The 14,099-nt window shown below is 43.3% G+C and overlaps 2 protein-coding genes and 2 pseudogenes across 2 annotated transcripts; 3 read left to right on the top strand and 1 right to left on the bottom strand.

The window, feature by feature from the left end:
* The first annotated feature begins 1,748 nt into the window (after nucleotides 1–1,748).
* On the top strand, nucleotides 1,749–3,530 carry LOC136463367 (F-box/kelch-repeat protein At1g67480-like). The gene is made up of 2 exons (XM_066462370.1): nucleotides 1,749–2,410; nucleotides 2,624–3,530. Exons 1-2 carry the CDS (start codon nucleotides 1,887–1,889, stop codon nucleotides 3,249–3,251), a joined length of 1,152 nt encoding a protein of 383 aa, XP_066318467.1. The 5' UTR covers nucleotides 1,749–1,886; the 3' UTR covers nucleotides 3,252–3,530.
* A 486-nt stretch (nucleotides 3,531–4,016) lies between these two features.
* LOC136463366 (F-box/kelch-repeat protein At1g67480-like) lies at nucleotides 4,017–5,447 on the top strand. The gene is given in 3 exon segments (XM_066462369.1): nucleotides 4,017–4,326; nucleotides 4,540–4,942; nucleotides 4,944–5,447. Coding segments are annotated over 3 exon segments (921 nt in total). The 5' UTR covers nucleotides 4,017–4,033; the 3' UTR covers nucleotides 5,169–5,447.
* An 866-nt stretch (nucleotides 5,448–6,313) lies between these two features.
* On the top strand, nucleotides 6,314–8,028 carry LOC136467061 (stearoyl-[acyl-carrier-protein] 9-desaturase 5, chloroplastic-like; annotated as a pseudogene).
* Nucleotides 8,029–8,152: 124 nt separating this feature from the next.
* On the bottom strand, nucleotides 8,153–13,672 carry LOC136467060 (uncharacterized; annotated as a pseudogene).
* Nucleotides 13,673–14,099: the final 427 nt, after the last annotated feature.

Raw genomic sequence — 14,099 nt, 5'->3', positions numbered from 1 at the left:
GCTCCCCTCTCGGCGACGACGTCCTTCGCTGGGCAAGTTCATCAATGGCGACAAGGAGAGGAGGATGACATGTGGGTCCCACATGTCATTGATGGCTATAACGAATTTGAGAGCCGTGATTTAGATGGTATTGTTGGAGTTAGAAGAAAAAATAGATAATATCAAAATGAGTGGCTACTCAAACAGGCAAATAGGGGGCTTGTTTTGAGTATTCCCCTGTTCGCTTGACTTATAAGCCGTACTTTTTCAGTCAACGAACAATATTTTTCTCTCACAACAAATCAACTGACAGTGCTTTCAGCCATGGCTTATCAACCAAATGAACAGGGCAATTATTGCTGACATGCTCTAAACAAGAGTTTCGAGAATCACCTAAACCACCTACTTAAATTAGAAAGATTGCGCAGAGGTCCCAGCCGGGGAATCCAAGCGTGGTCTAAATTGGTCTCGAACACAGATAATCTAGACAAATTAAGAATCTGAACATATTTAGAGATGCGTCACTTCACAAAGTAGAAGATTTTGTTTACAGCAAATAGCCTTTCCCCCATAATAATAGGCAAATGAGCCTTTTTTTTTTGCTCGCTGGCACCCGCCAACAACAGAATCCCTCGGTAACATGACAGATGAATTTATTAAGCCTAATTAATCTGTTATTAGCATATGTTTACTGTAGCACCGCATTATCAAATCATGGACTAATTAGGTTTAGAAAATTCGTCTCGCAAAACAGTCTCAATCTATGCATTTAATTTTATAATTAATTTATATTTAATACTCTATGTATATATCAAACATCCGATAGAATAACGATTAAAATTTAGGAGGTGAATCAAACACCCCTGATAATATGTTACTATGGCATACCCAAACTGCCCTGCACAAACCACCTCTCCTATATAAATTTATTATATTATATATATAGATACGATAGCTACTTATATCAGACAAGTCTCTGCAGCCTCCATCCAGCCCCCCGCAGCCCAGCGTGCGCGTTCTCTCTCTCTCTTCTCCCTCCCTCAATCTCGGCGACGACTGGGCAACCGACCGACCAACCTTCGCTGCCCAACGCCTGGTTCCAAGGTCTTCTTCGGGCCCTTCGCCGGCGACGAGCACCACCAGGTACGCCCGCCCCTTGGCCTTCCCTTCCTGTTGCTCGAAACCGAGCACCCAATTCCTAACTTACTAGTATCCGTGTTTGGATCTGATCCAGTTGCAAGTGTATATGCATGTATTATGCCTGCTACCTTCGATTGTTTTGCAAAAATTATCAGGCGTACATGTGTACACCCATGTCCTTTGCTGGGTCTGCCCCTGCGCCACCTACTTCCTGATGAAATCAGTTCACCAGCTACTGCAGGCGTAAGAAATCTGTTATTAACTCGGTCAAGTTTCTTTGATGACTGCAGGCGTAAGAAATGGATGCTACTGCTGGCTAATTCTGATACGAATTTATATGGACATTGGTATTCATCTCCTCCCTTTCTCTCTGGAAATGGTACAATTTTCTTTCAGCTAACATAGCAGCACGTTTCATTTGTTTCTTTAGATATTGGGGCCATGTGTAAGGGCGGAAACTGTTTCTACGGCATCAATAAGGAGAGCACTGCTGGTTCTACAAGGAAGATCCATTCCACAGTCTCTCGCGATCGGATGGCATTTGATACAGCAAGGGCAACGAAAACAGAGGCATCAAAGTTGAAGAACCTAATCTCGGCATCATTCAAACCCTTGTCTCTGACCATTCCCATCGGCGACGGATTCCACGAATCCTTCCCTTTCAGCCATTGTCATTTATAGTAGAGAAGGGTCTATAAGTAAGCCGTTATTCCTAATTGGCTTGCAAGAGGAGGCCAGCGTTAAGGTACTGCCTGCTGCATCTCATAATGCTTGCTGTGTCACAAGAACAGCTTGCTCATTCACAGACGTGCTTCCGAGCTAGGATGCAGCTCAAGCCTCCTACAAGACCCAAACTTTATTCAGGGCTTATGCCCCAGGAGGAATTCGATTCATACTGTGATCTAATACCAGGCTTGCCTGAAGACTTGGCAAAGATATGTCTTGCCCTTGTCCCTCGTACTCATTTTCCTGTCATGGGTGCAGTTTCCAAGAGGTGGATGTCGTTTTTTGAGAGCAAGGAACTCATAGCTGTGAGGAAGGAGGTTGGGAAACTTGAGGAGTGGGTGTATGTCTTGACTCCAGATGCTGGCACAAAGGGGTCGCACTGGGAGATTTTAGAGTGTTCAGGGCAAAAGCAGAGCCCTCTTCCGCGAATGCCTGGACTAACCAAAGCTGGGTTTGGTGTGGTTGTTATTGGTGGGAAGCTCTTTGTTATCGCGGGCTATGCTGCTGACCATGGAAAAGACTGTGTTTCAGATGAGGTTTATCAATATGATTCTTGCCTCAACAGGTATACTTGGGTTCTCATAAGTTTATTATACTATGGAAGATTCTGTTCATTTCTAATGTCACAGAATTCAAATGATAAACCAGCATACTGAAAGAATCTGAATGCATTCAAGAAAAACCCATCAACTCTGATACTAATATATTATTCAAATACATATTAAGGTCTGAATATTTTGAATTGTTTTGCTGATTCATTTATGCTCTTGTTGCCCAGGTGGACTATGCTTGCTAAGATGAATGTAGCTCGGTGTGACTTTGCCTGTGCAGAGGTCAATGGGGTGATCTATGTTGCTGGTGGATTTGGTCCAAATGGCGAGAGTTTATCTAGCGTTGAAGTTTATGACCTAGAACAGAATAAATGGACATTGATTGAGGGTCTACGCAGACCAAGGTGGGGCTGCTTCGGGTGCAGCTTTGAAGGGAAGCTCTATGTCATAGGTGGCCGTTCAAGCTTCACAATTGGCAACTCCCGTTTTGTTGACGTGTACAATCCTAATAACCATGCCTGGGACCAGGTCAAGAACGGCTGTGTGATGGTCACAGCTCATGCAGTCCTCGGTGAGAAGCTCTTCTGCATCGAATGGAAGAACCAGCGGTCTCTAGCAATCTTCAACCCGGCTGACAACAACTGGCAGAAGGTCCCTGTGCCGCTTACTGGTAGCTCAAGCACTCGTTTTTCCTTCGGGGTACATGAGGACAAGCTGCTGCTCTTCCCTCTGGAGGAAGAGCCTGGGTATCAGACGCTGATGTATGATCCTGCAGCTCCGATGGGGTCTGAGTGGTGCACATCGAAGCTGAAGCCGTCAGGTTCTTGCCTGTGCAGCGTGACCATCAAAGCCTGATGATGCCCTTGAATGCGTGGGATGCGGCAGTTGTACTATCCTCACATAGGATGGAATCCCGCTTGCCTTCATATTTTAGAGTTCAGATGAGGCTGGCTTTGGTTGGTCTCATGTGCAATCTTGTTTGCTTGAAATTTTAGTTTTGCGTGTTGCATCGACAAATAATGAATAGAACATTTATGCTTCGGTTCATTGAGTTGCTGAAGCGTCATGATGTATTCTCATTTCACCTGTATTGAACTCTGGCCGTTTGGGTCTTCAGTTGATTTCATCTTTTTCGCTGGCACTCGCATGATAACGACAGCGCCGTGTTGTCAACTGATGCTCAGTAGAAAGGTTTATGTCGTTGGACATGATTAAGCTGTTACCTTTTCTTATTAGCAGCTGAAAGTATGGCCCGGGGTCAAATTTCATTAATGAGATGCAGGATTGGGATTTTAGAGCATACAGTTTAAAAGAAAACTGTGCCAGCGCCTACTTGTAGAGCCTTCATTTGAGAATAGATGAGCTGCTCAAGTACGTTCCTACTTGTGACCGCCCCGTTGGATTTAATCTGTCTTGATTGATTTCAAGTCTTGATTGATGTCTCATGATGCAGAATGTGCGCCCACGTTTACTTGTATCAGGCCTGTAAATGATGCTAATATCTGGGCCTAGAGTAACAGTAGATATAGTAATGCCGGATCTATATATATCCCAGCCTTTTGCAGTGCATACTGAATCAAATCCGGTCTTCAGAATGCTGGTTTTATTCCGTACTGGGTGCAGTTTCCAAGAGGTGGATGTCGTTTTTTGAGAGCAAGGAACTCATAGCTGTGAGGAAGGAGGTTGGGAAACTTGAGGAGTGGGTGTATGTCTTGACTCCAGATGCTGGCACAAAGGGGTCGCACTGGGAGATTTTAGAGTGTTCAGGGCAAAAGCAGAGCCCTCTTCCGCGAATGCCTGGACTAACCAAAGCTGGGTTTGGTGTGGTTGTTATTGGTGGGAAGCTCTGTGTTATCGCGGGCTATGCTGCTGACCATGGAAAAGACTGTGTTTCAGATGAGGTTTATCAATATGATTCTTGCCTCAACAGGTATACTTGGGTTCTCATAAGTTTATTATACTATGGAAGATTCTGTTCATTTCTAATGTCACAGAATTCAAATGATAAACCAGCATACTGAAAGAATCTGAATGCATTCAAGAAAAACCCATCAACTCTGATACTAATATATTATTCAAATACATATTAAGGTCTGAATATTTTGAATTGTTTTGCTGATTCATTTATGCTCTTGTTGCCCAGGTGGACTATGCTTGCTAAGATGAATGTAGCTCGGTGTGACTTTGCCTGTGCAGAGGTCAATGGGGTGATCTATGTTGCTGGTGGATTTGGTCCAAATGGCGAGAGTTTATCTAGCGTTGAAGTTTATGACCTAGAACAGAATAAATGGACATTGATTGAGGGTCTACGCAGACCAAGGTGGGGCTGCTTCGGGTGCAGCTTTGAAGGGAAGCTCTATGTCATAGGTGGCCGTTCAAGCTTCACAATTGGCAACTCCCGTTTTGTTGACGTGTACAATCCTAATAACCATGCCTGGGACCAGGTCAAGAACGGCTGTGTGATGGTCACAGCTCATGCAGTCCTCGGTGAGAAGCTCTTCTGCATCGAATGGAAGAACCAGCGGTCTCTAGCAATCTTCAACCCGGACTGACAACAACTGGCAGAAGGTCCCTGTGCCGCTTACTGGTAGCTCAAGCACTCATTTTTCCTTCGGGGTACATGAGGACAAGCTGCTGCTCTTCCCTCTGGAGGAAGAGCCTGGGTATCAGACGCTGATGTATGATCCTGCAGCTCCGATGGGGTCTGAGTGGTGCACATCGAAGCTGAAGCCGTCAGGTTCTTGCCTGTGCAGCGTGACCATCAAAGCCTGATGATGCCCTTGAATGCGTGGGATGCGGCAGTTGTACTATCCTCACATAGGATGGAATCCCGCTTGCCTTCATATTTTAGAGTTCAGATGAGGCTGGCTTTGGTTGGTCTCATGTGCAATCTTGTTTGCTTGAAATTTTAGTTTTGCGTGTTGCATCGACAAATAATGAATAGAACATTTATGCTTCGGTTCATTGAGTTGCTGAAGCGTCATGATGTATTCTCATTTCACCTGTATTGAACTCTGGCCGTTTGGGTCTTCAGTTGATTTCATCTTTTTCGCTGGCACTCGCATGATAACGACAGCGCCGTGTTGTCAACTGATGCTCAGTAGAAAGGTTTATGTCGTTGGACATGATTAAGCTGTTACCTTTTCTTATTAGCAGCTGAAAGTATGGCCCGGGGTCAAATTTCATTAATGAGATGCAGGATTGGGATTTTAGAGCATACAGTTTAAAAGAAAACTGTGCCAGCGCCTACTTGTAGAGCCTTCATTTGAGAATAGATGAGCTGCTCAAGTACGTTCCTACTTGTGACCGCCCCGTTGGATTTAATCTGTCTTGATTGATTTCAAGTCTTGATTGATGTCTCATGATGCAGAATGTGCGCCCACGTTTACTTGTATCAGGCCTGTAAATGATGCTAATATCTGGGCCTAGAGTAACAGTAGATATAGTAATGCCGGATCTATATATATCCCAGCCTTTTGCAGTGCATACTGAATCAAATCCGGTCTTCAGAATGCTGGTTTTATTCCGTACAGTTGGGTTGTACCGTAAGTCGTCTCGTTTCAAGCAATAGCCAAGCAGCGAGATGATGTTTTTTTTTTAAGAATTATACGATACAACACAAACGGCTACAACACGCACGCACACTCACTTCTATAACACACACCTCCGAAGAACTGAGCTGGCACCACTGGCGCCTCGCTGTCAAAGACGTGAGACGATATGGTACTGTATATTTATATATTTCGAATCTGCACTTAGAGTACCATATAATAGACAATATATATAAATTCGAGATACGTGTAATGTAAGTCAGATTCTTAGACAGTTGCTGTTTCACCCTGAATCTTCTCCAAGAGCGTACTAGCTCGCTGATGTATTTATGCAAGATTTAGACGCTTTCGGTGTCCAGTATAGGAACGACGGTATATATGGGTGTGGATGTAAACAGAAGCAAGTTAACAAATCCTTTTGTTCGTTCTTTCCCCCCGGAGCCGGACAGAAGGGTACCGGACACGACAGCATGCATCATGCATTCTTCATGCGATGGTGACCAGTTTGAGCTTCGCAAGCACCTGCAGACACGCGCCACGCTTATACTGCCCGGCTAGTTGGCTAGCTAGGACCGCATTGGAATTGAATTGCCGATCGCTCATTGTTCGCCGAGAGCCTAGCCTCAGTCTCACCTGTACTGTAGCCAGCTAGCTAGAGCATCGCGGAGATTAAAGGTGGCGGCGGCCATGTCTCCGATGGTGGCGGTGGCGGCGGCGTTCCCTTCCTGCGGCGCCTTCGGTTGCCCGGCAGCGGCGACACCTCCTTGCCCAGTGAGCAGGAGGAGAGCCTTCTCCTCGGTGGTGGCCATGGCTTCCGCAGCCCAGTGAGCTCTGCCTTCTCCTGCTCTGAATCATGTTCTTGCCAGGGATTTCAATTTCTTCGTTCTCCCCCGTGTTTTGTGTTGTCAAGCTGCAGAGTAATATTTTAGGTACGGTACTCATAGTCAAACATAAAAATGTTTGTTTGACATATAATTAAGGCATTTCTAGACAGATTCAGTATTTGTGACAGGATCAGGAAGTATTTTGAGCACCTGATTTATTTGGTATTGGATACTAGTATAGCCTGTCTGTTTATTGGTGTACACTCAGTTTGTTCACGCCGTAGGTGTGAATGTGATGCTTACAGTACTTACCAAGCAGCACCCTAAAAAGCACCAGCCACCTGGAGAGTAATATACTCATCACTCATCAGCCACACCAAATAGTAATCAATAAAAAAAACACCTATCCAAATCATCTCAATGAAGAAGAAGAAGAACGAACAAAACAAGTAGGAGCGTAGTAGGAATTTGTGTGAGAGATGGGTTCTTAGAGACGTGTTAGATGATTGTTATTTGTTACAGGTCTGATGGCTCCAAATTTTCAGTGATTCAGAAATGTGACTCCTAGCTAGAGATAGATTAACAAGGGTTCCCATGTCTCAATTCAATTTCCTTTTGTGCCGGCCGCTGTTTAGTTTACTAATCTTGCGATGATGAATGGAGGGTGAGAGCTCCGAGCAGGACGCCGTTCGCGCCTCTACGGGAGGTCGCGAGCAGATCTGCGGCACCATCGCCGCCGACGAGAAGCGCCACGAGTCGGCGTACGAGCGGATCGTCGGCAAGCTGTTCGAGGTGGACCCGGACTACACGGTGCGCGCCTTCGCGGACACCATGAGGAAGAAGGTGGCCATGCCCGCGCACCTCATGTACGACGGCCAGGACGACGCGCTGTTCGCGCGATTCAGCGCCGTCGCGCAGCGCCTCGGGGTCTACACGGCCAGGGACTACGCCGACATCCTCGAGTTCCTGGTCCGCCGCTGGGGCGTCCAGGACCTCACGGGGCTGTCCGGGGACGGCCGCTGCGCGTAGGAGTTCGTCTGCGAGCTGGGGCCCCGCTTCAGAAGGCTGGAGGAGAGGGCGCACGCCAAGGCCAAGGACCCGGACTTCGCGCCATGCAGCTGGATTCACGGCCGCCAGGTCCAGCTCTGAATTTAAGGATGATGATGACTGGGATTTGCCGACTTCATCAAATGATACATATAATCTATAATTAAAGATGATCTGGTGATCGTTAAGAGTGAAGTCGTTGTAAAATGCATACATCAGAGTACATCTGCACTTTTTTTTGTGCTATAAAGCATCGTAGAATGCATGGAGGTCAGCGAAACGATGAAATCTGAAAGATCCCAGTCGCCAGTATATAAAAACGAATGCACAGCAGTTGCTTCAAAAGATTGCCTCAATGATGTACGGAAGTAGTATGTGAACTCGATCTGATAATTCATGAAATCTGACTGACCAGACTTGAAATCTACAGTTGGCGCCAAGTAGACACAATTGACGTCAAGCAAAGAAGAAACCAGGCGGTTTGAGTATACATTGTACTAGTTTTTTTACGACTCAAAGGACTCCGAAGAAAGGATTGGTGATGGCAGAATTCAGCTCGGCTCCAGCTGTGTTCAGGATAGCCTTGTCGACTTTTTCCCTTGCCATAAACAAAAACTCGTTGCCTTCAAGTTTCTCAAATCCGCAGAGCTCCAGGAACTCCATGCCCCCATGCAGATTTCCAACCCTCTCCTGCAAGGTGGGGTGAATAACAAAGCATGTTATCGATCTCATTATTATTCTTTAACAAGGTCAAGCACTCTCACAAATTTCAAGATTTATTTTTACCTGAAATGTTGCATTCGTCAGCCTGATCTTTCTAAATTTCTCCTCATCAGGATTTTTAGCAACGTTTCCAACGTAAGTAAGGAGTGTTTGAAATGCCCTCTTCACTTTGGCATCATCATCCTGTCACAAAAATGGGCGTGTGGTTACATAAAGTTCAATGTCAATGGTTGATCATGAAATTGGCCCCTACAGTTTTTCATAATGTTATGCTTGGAAGTTCATATTAAGCATCAAGATAAAGAGCGAAGAACTACAATTAAACAATTCCAAGTCTGTCAAGCCTAATTCTCTTCACATTTTACAGCTGAAGTCCTCTTTAGTATTTGAGAAACTGTGCAGTCCATCCTATATGTACTAGATCATGTGCAGCATCACACCTACAGTCTTGTTACATTTTTTCTTATATATAAGCACCATGTCTGGAAGACTAATTTGATCATCTAGCACAGGTTTACAATCTGGTTGCCTACTTACAGTTAAAGGCACAACGGACCTACACTTGTCAGTGCAACTTATTAGTTCAACCTTAAAAAATAGCATGTCTAGTTTTCACATCTGCAGTCATATTTATACATACACGGATACACCTAACGAAAAAGTATATGTGCCCAGTTTTTTTTTTTTGAAAGTATATGTGCCCAGTTGCAGCTGCTCTATTAAGTAATCAAAAGATGACAGCAAATGCATGGATTTCCAATGCAAATGTATTAAAAGAAAAAAAAGGAATAAGCGGATCTCAAGGGACCAACTACACATTGTACCTTGTTCTGTTGCTTAAGATTTCTTAGGCAATCCCTCATCCTCTCGGCCTTTGTAGCTGGCCTGACAGGTAATGCACTCTGCATATTCATATACCGCAGTGAGTTAAATAAAAAAAACAAGAAATGAACTAAGATTAACCTAGCAGACTAGTAGATGAAATATGTTCTCCTACGAAGTATAATACTCTTAACAATTTTCATCTCATCAGTCCAATAGGTCAGGCAAACCGTGAGCTTAAAAATGGAACAAAATGGAAACTATAGCCATCTTAGTAATGGGGAATCCAGATTTAAAAGAAAATACCTTCTTCTCTTCAACAGGAGGTGGTGCACTTGGTTTGGCAGCCGCTGGGTCTTCTGGTGGCAATCCTAGTTTCCTTCTCCTTTCAGCCTGAGAACCCAAGAAAACATTTTAAGGCCCAATTACTAGTATTTTCTACATCGATCAAAAATTGGATGACAAAGCAAGAAATATTCTTGATGATGAAGTGGAGAAAAACTAGAAACCTTATCTTCTTCTAATTTCTGGCGGATTTTTTCTCTAGCTCTTTTCTCCTCCTCTTTCTCAAGTCTTCGCAGTTCTATCATGCTTCAAATGGTGGAAAAGAAGTTAATCAACAGGGAATGAGCACAGTAAATCAAACAGAAGCAAAAGAAAGGGAAATAAACAAATCACAGCGAAGGAAAGAAAACCAACCGTTTCCTTTCATTTTGTTCCTCAATTCTTTTGGCTTCAAGAAGTTCTTTTCCGATACGTATTCTTTCCTGGAAAATGTTAAAATGTCCAATTGTTCAATCTGTATTGTTCAGGTTATAGCATATTTCAATAACTCAATAAATAGATGATCTGTAGCGCCTAATGGTCTACAAGGTTAGTCTATAAACAATAATCCCTCTGATATCTGATCAGTTCTACACTTTAGCTTCAGTGCACTGGTTTGTGTATACAAATATGTACAGGGAAATTGTTATGGTTTTACTTACTGATTTATTTGACATCTATAAATATATAATATTGATTATTTGTTTATTAGAGAACCAGTGGAACAGACGGGCACCCAAGTAGCAGTAAGGTAAAAAGGAGAGTTGAGAAAATACCTTCTCCCTTTCTCTTTCCATTCTTCTCTCTTCTTCCTCTTTCTTCTTACGTGCACGCTCCCTACAAATGGACAGGGAAAGTTTCAGTATAAGATGCCAAAGAAAATATCCCACATTCGCCAAAGAATAAACAGTTATATGCCCAAACCATTCTGACTTCCTAAATCTACAACTAGGAGCAAACATAAAAAAGAAGTTTCTTTTAACACTAGTGTTAAAAAAATGCTAAGTTTGCTTTCAAGGAAATATGATTTTCCCGGTATTATCTGTGACTGAAACTTTAAGGGTTCCATGTGTAATTCTATCAGGGTCTTTTATCATCCAATGATCCAAGCACCACAAAAGGGCACACTTAAGAACTCTTCAGCAGGGTCATAATAATGCAACAAAACCACCACTGATTTGGAGCAGATCACATGTCATCATTATACACAAGTAACAAATGATTTGTTCATCAACACGAATATATTGGTTATGTTCTCAAAGGAAAATAACATGAATCATTTCTTACTGATCGACAGCTATACAGAAGACCAAGAGGGTGTATCAGATATTCAGATAGCTGGAACACACCAATCACATAAAATATTCAAATACTAGTTAACTAATTCAGAACTAGCAACATTAACAAATCAATCCATTTTAAAGCAACTATTTAACCATCAGCCCACGATATACATAAGAAAGGTTCATAAAAGCACCTTAGCTCCTGTGCTTTAATCTTCATTTCCTCAGGAGTCAGGCTAGGTTTGTTCGCCTCCATTTTTGAATTAGCTGGTACCTAAATAATAAAAGATGGTAACTTGTACGAGTTGGAGAAGTATTTTTTTGATGAAGTATTGGTATAACATAGAAATAAATAATATTTAACATATGCCCCACTGAGAATAACTAGCCAAAGCTCTGTGGAACACATGAAACCTAGTGTGAAAGCTCAGTGGCAGTGGAATACTTGCATTGTCAATGTTCATCCAAATCATGCATGTGGAAGCAAAGTATAAATGGCCAAACTTTGGCAATGCAATGTGGCATAAACTAGTTGCCTAGTTCAAACCAACAATATGTACTTCAAGTTAGCTTCCAACTGAATATTTAAAAAAAAAAGAAATGTGATATGATCATATGTTGTCATTTCTTGGAACATGTGAAAAACATTAAAAATGACGCAATTGGAACATGTGAAGCACAATAAATATGCCGGATTTTAAATATACACAATATCCTCAATATGGATCAAAATAGTTGCTTGCAGAGATTTGAAGAATATAACACAAAGATTAAAAATTGTGATAGGCACAGGAACTACAATGAAAACTTAAAAAGGTTGTTGAAACAAGTTCTTTTATGAAGCCAGTTACTAGCGAGACATATATTATTATATCAAAATTCAAGACCGTCCTACTTTTTAAATAGGGGATCAGATAAGCACCGCCAGAGTATCAAAGGAACAAACCACTAAACTCTGAAAATCAAATGAAAGAAGAATATCATCATACCAGAGGCATCTCATCAATATCTGTGTCCTCCTGGTGCTCAGAAAGCCAGTTAATAGCACCTTCAATGGTGCTATTACCTATAGTAAAAGCAAATGGGTCACCAAAGGACCAATTTTCATTGTGGTTTTGTGTTACAATTAGACGAGGTAATATCAATAGAAGCACCAAATAGTCGGCAACACATTGGCATATTCAGACGCTGAAGTAATTTCTTTATTCACTATAATCAACAAGAGATACTAGTTAAGAATATGAATCAACCTTAACACAAGTTCTCAAAAGCATAGCAGACATATCAGCATCCATGCATTTCTTTTGTTCAGTCATATTACAAATTCAGTCCATAAGCATTCATGCATGTATCCAATTACAATCATAGCAGATCAATTTGGGCTTGCAAAAGCAGTAACGAGTGGAAATGAATGGAATTCATCCTGGAAGATAATTCCATTGTGAAGCATATACTTATAAATCGAAGTTTAAGTCCCGATAGAACTTTAAGTCAGACATCTAAAGTCTTGACTTACAAGTAGCATGTCTAAAGTATCTTAGTGGCATAAAAAATCAACTATTCATGCATTGTACTCTCCTTGAAGTCTAGCATGGCAGTTTGCTACAGAACCTTATAAATCCAAGTTGGAGAAAGAATATGTTAGATATTCTTAACGGACATATTATTTATGCTTCCAAGAGTGAAAAATGCTGACTATCATACAAGGTAAATAGCCTAAGCAGATCCTTAGACTACCGCGGTTTCATCCTAAATCTTCTCTAAAGGACATTATCATTGGTTAGATGCAAGTTTATTCTCTTGACAGCATGTGTTCCTAAAGAAGGCAAAACCACTTTTTTAACTTTGCAAAGGATCAACTAGGGAGAATATCAAAATCCAGTAAACAAAATAAGGCATCATCAATTGTACACTTATCCACGCTTCTTATATATAATGAAGAAAATTTTCTGACCAAGGCCACAAAATCGCAAGTGGACTTTCTTCTGGTTTCAGTCAAATACCAGAGAAGTGAAGCGCCCTAGTGGCGCGTGCTGTCGAGAAACCCATGCCCTCAAGGTCCGTGAGTATCTCCTTGTTCACCTCCGGGACAACCATCTCTGCCACAACCATAATACAGCACAATAAATTAGTCAGTAAGTAACGGCATCAACGCTCATGAGGCTGAGACAATGGAAACAACAACCAAACCTTGTGGCTCCCCGCTCGCCGAGGCCGACGCATCGACGTCCATGGCATCCTCGGAGGCCGGCTTAAGCGGCGCCTCGAGATCGATGGGTTTGGCCGCCTCCGCGGTCTTGTCCGCGAACTCCGTGTGGCCCGTGCGCTTGGTGTGCAGGTCCACCTCCTGCGCACAGCCCGCGGAATCAGTAAGCATCATCGAGCCCATACGCGATCGGAATCGGACCGAGAGTCCCGCCACGCGCACCGGATTGAATCTACGAGGGACGAGGCACCAAAATCCGACGGGGAATTCGGGGAGAGCAAGAGAGGGGAAGGGTGGTGGGTGGGATCTTACGGTCTGGGAGCGGCATGGCTTGCCGCAGTCGGAGCAGACAAGGTTGAGGACGGCCTCGGTGGACTCGACGAAGTTGGCGTGGTTGGTGGCCTCGGCGTGCGCCTGCGCCTCCTCCACGCTCCGCAGCTGCGCGCCGCAGTCGCTGCAACCGCAGCGACAGCCCCGCCATTGCCGCAGCCGCCGATGACGCTTCGATCGGCTTGCCCCCCACCAGATTTGGGGCCAAATCGACGAACAGGCAGTAAGTGCTCTCTCGTCTCTTCTCGCGAGGTTTTTAGGAGTTAATGACGAGTTGGGGGAGAAAACGGGGAGACGAGAGAGTCGAGACGATGACGAGGCGGACGGGGGAAGTTCGCTCAGGCATGTTTAGATTGCAAAAAATTGTAACCTGATAAATAGTAGCACTTTTGTCTTAGACCAACTAAATTTAAAAGATTCATTTCGTGATTTCCAACTAAACTGTGTAATTAGTTATTTTTTTATCTACATTTAATGCTTCATGCAAGCGGCTAAAATTTAATGTGATGGAGAGAGAGTGAAAAAACTTAGAATTTAAAGGTGATCTAAACAAAGCCTCAGATTCGTTTCCAAACAAACGGTTTGGTTTGGTT

This window comes from Miscanthus floridulus, chromosome 7, assembly GCF_019320115.1.
Source record: "Miscanthus floridulus cultivar M001 chromosome 7, ASM1932011v1, whole genome shotgun sequence".
Taxonomy (NCBI): Eukaryota; Viridiplantae; Streptophyta; class Magnoliopsida; order Poales; family Poaceae; genus Miscanthus; species Miscanthus floridulus.
Note: the sequence above shows the minus strand (reverse complement) of the source record. Positions and strands in the feature narration are given on the sequence as shown.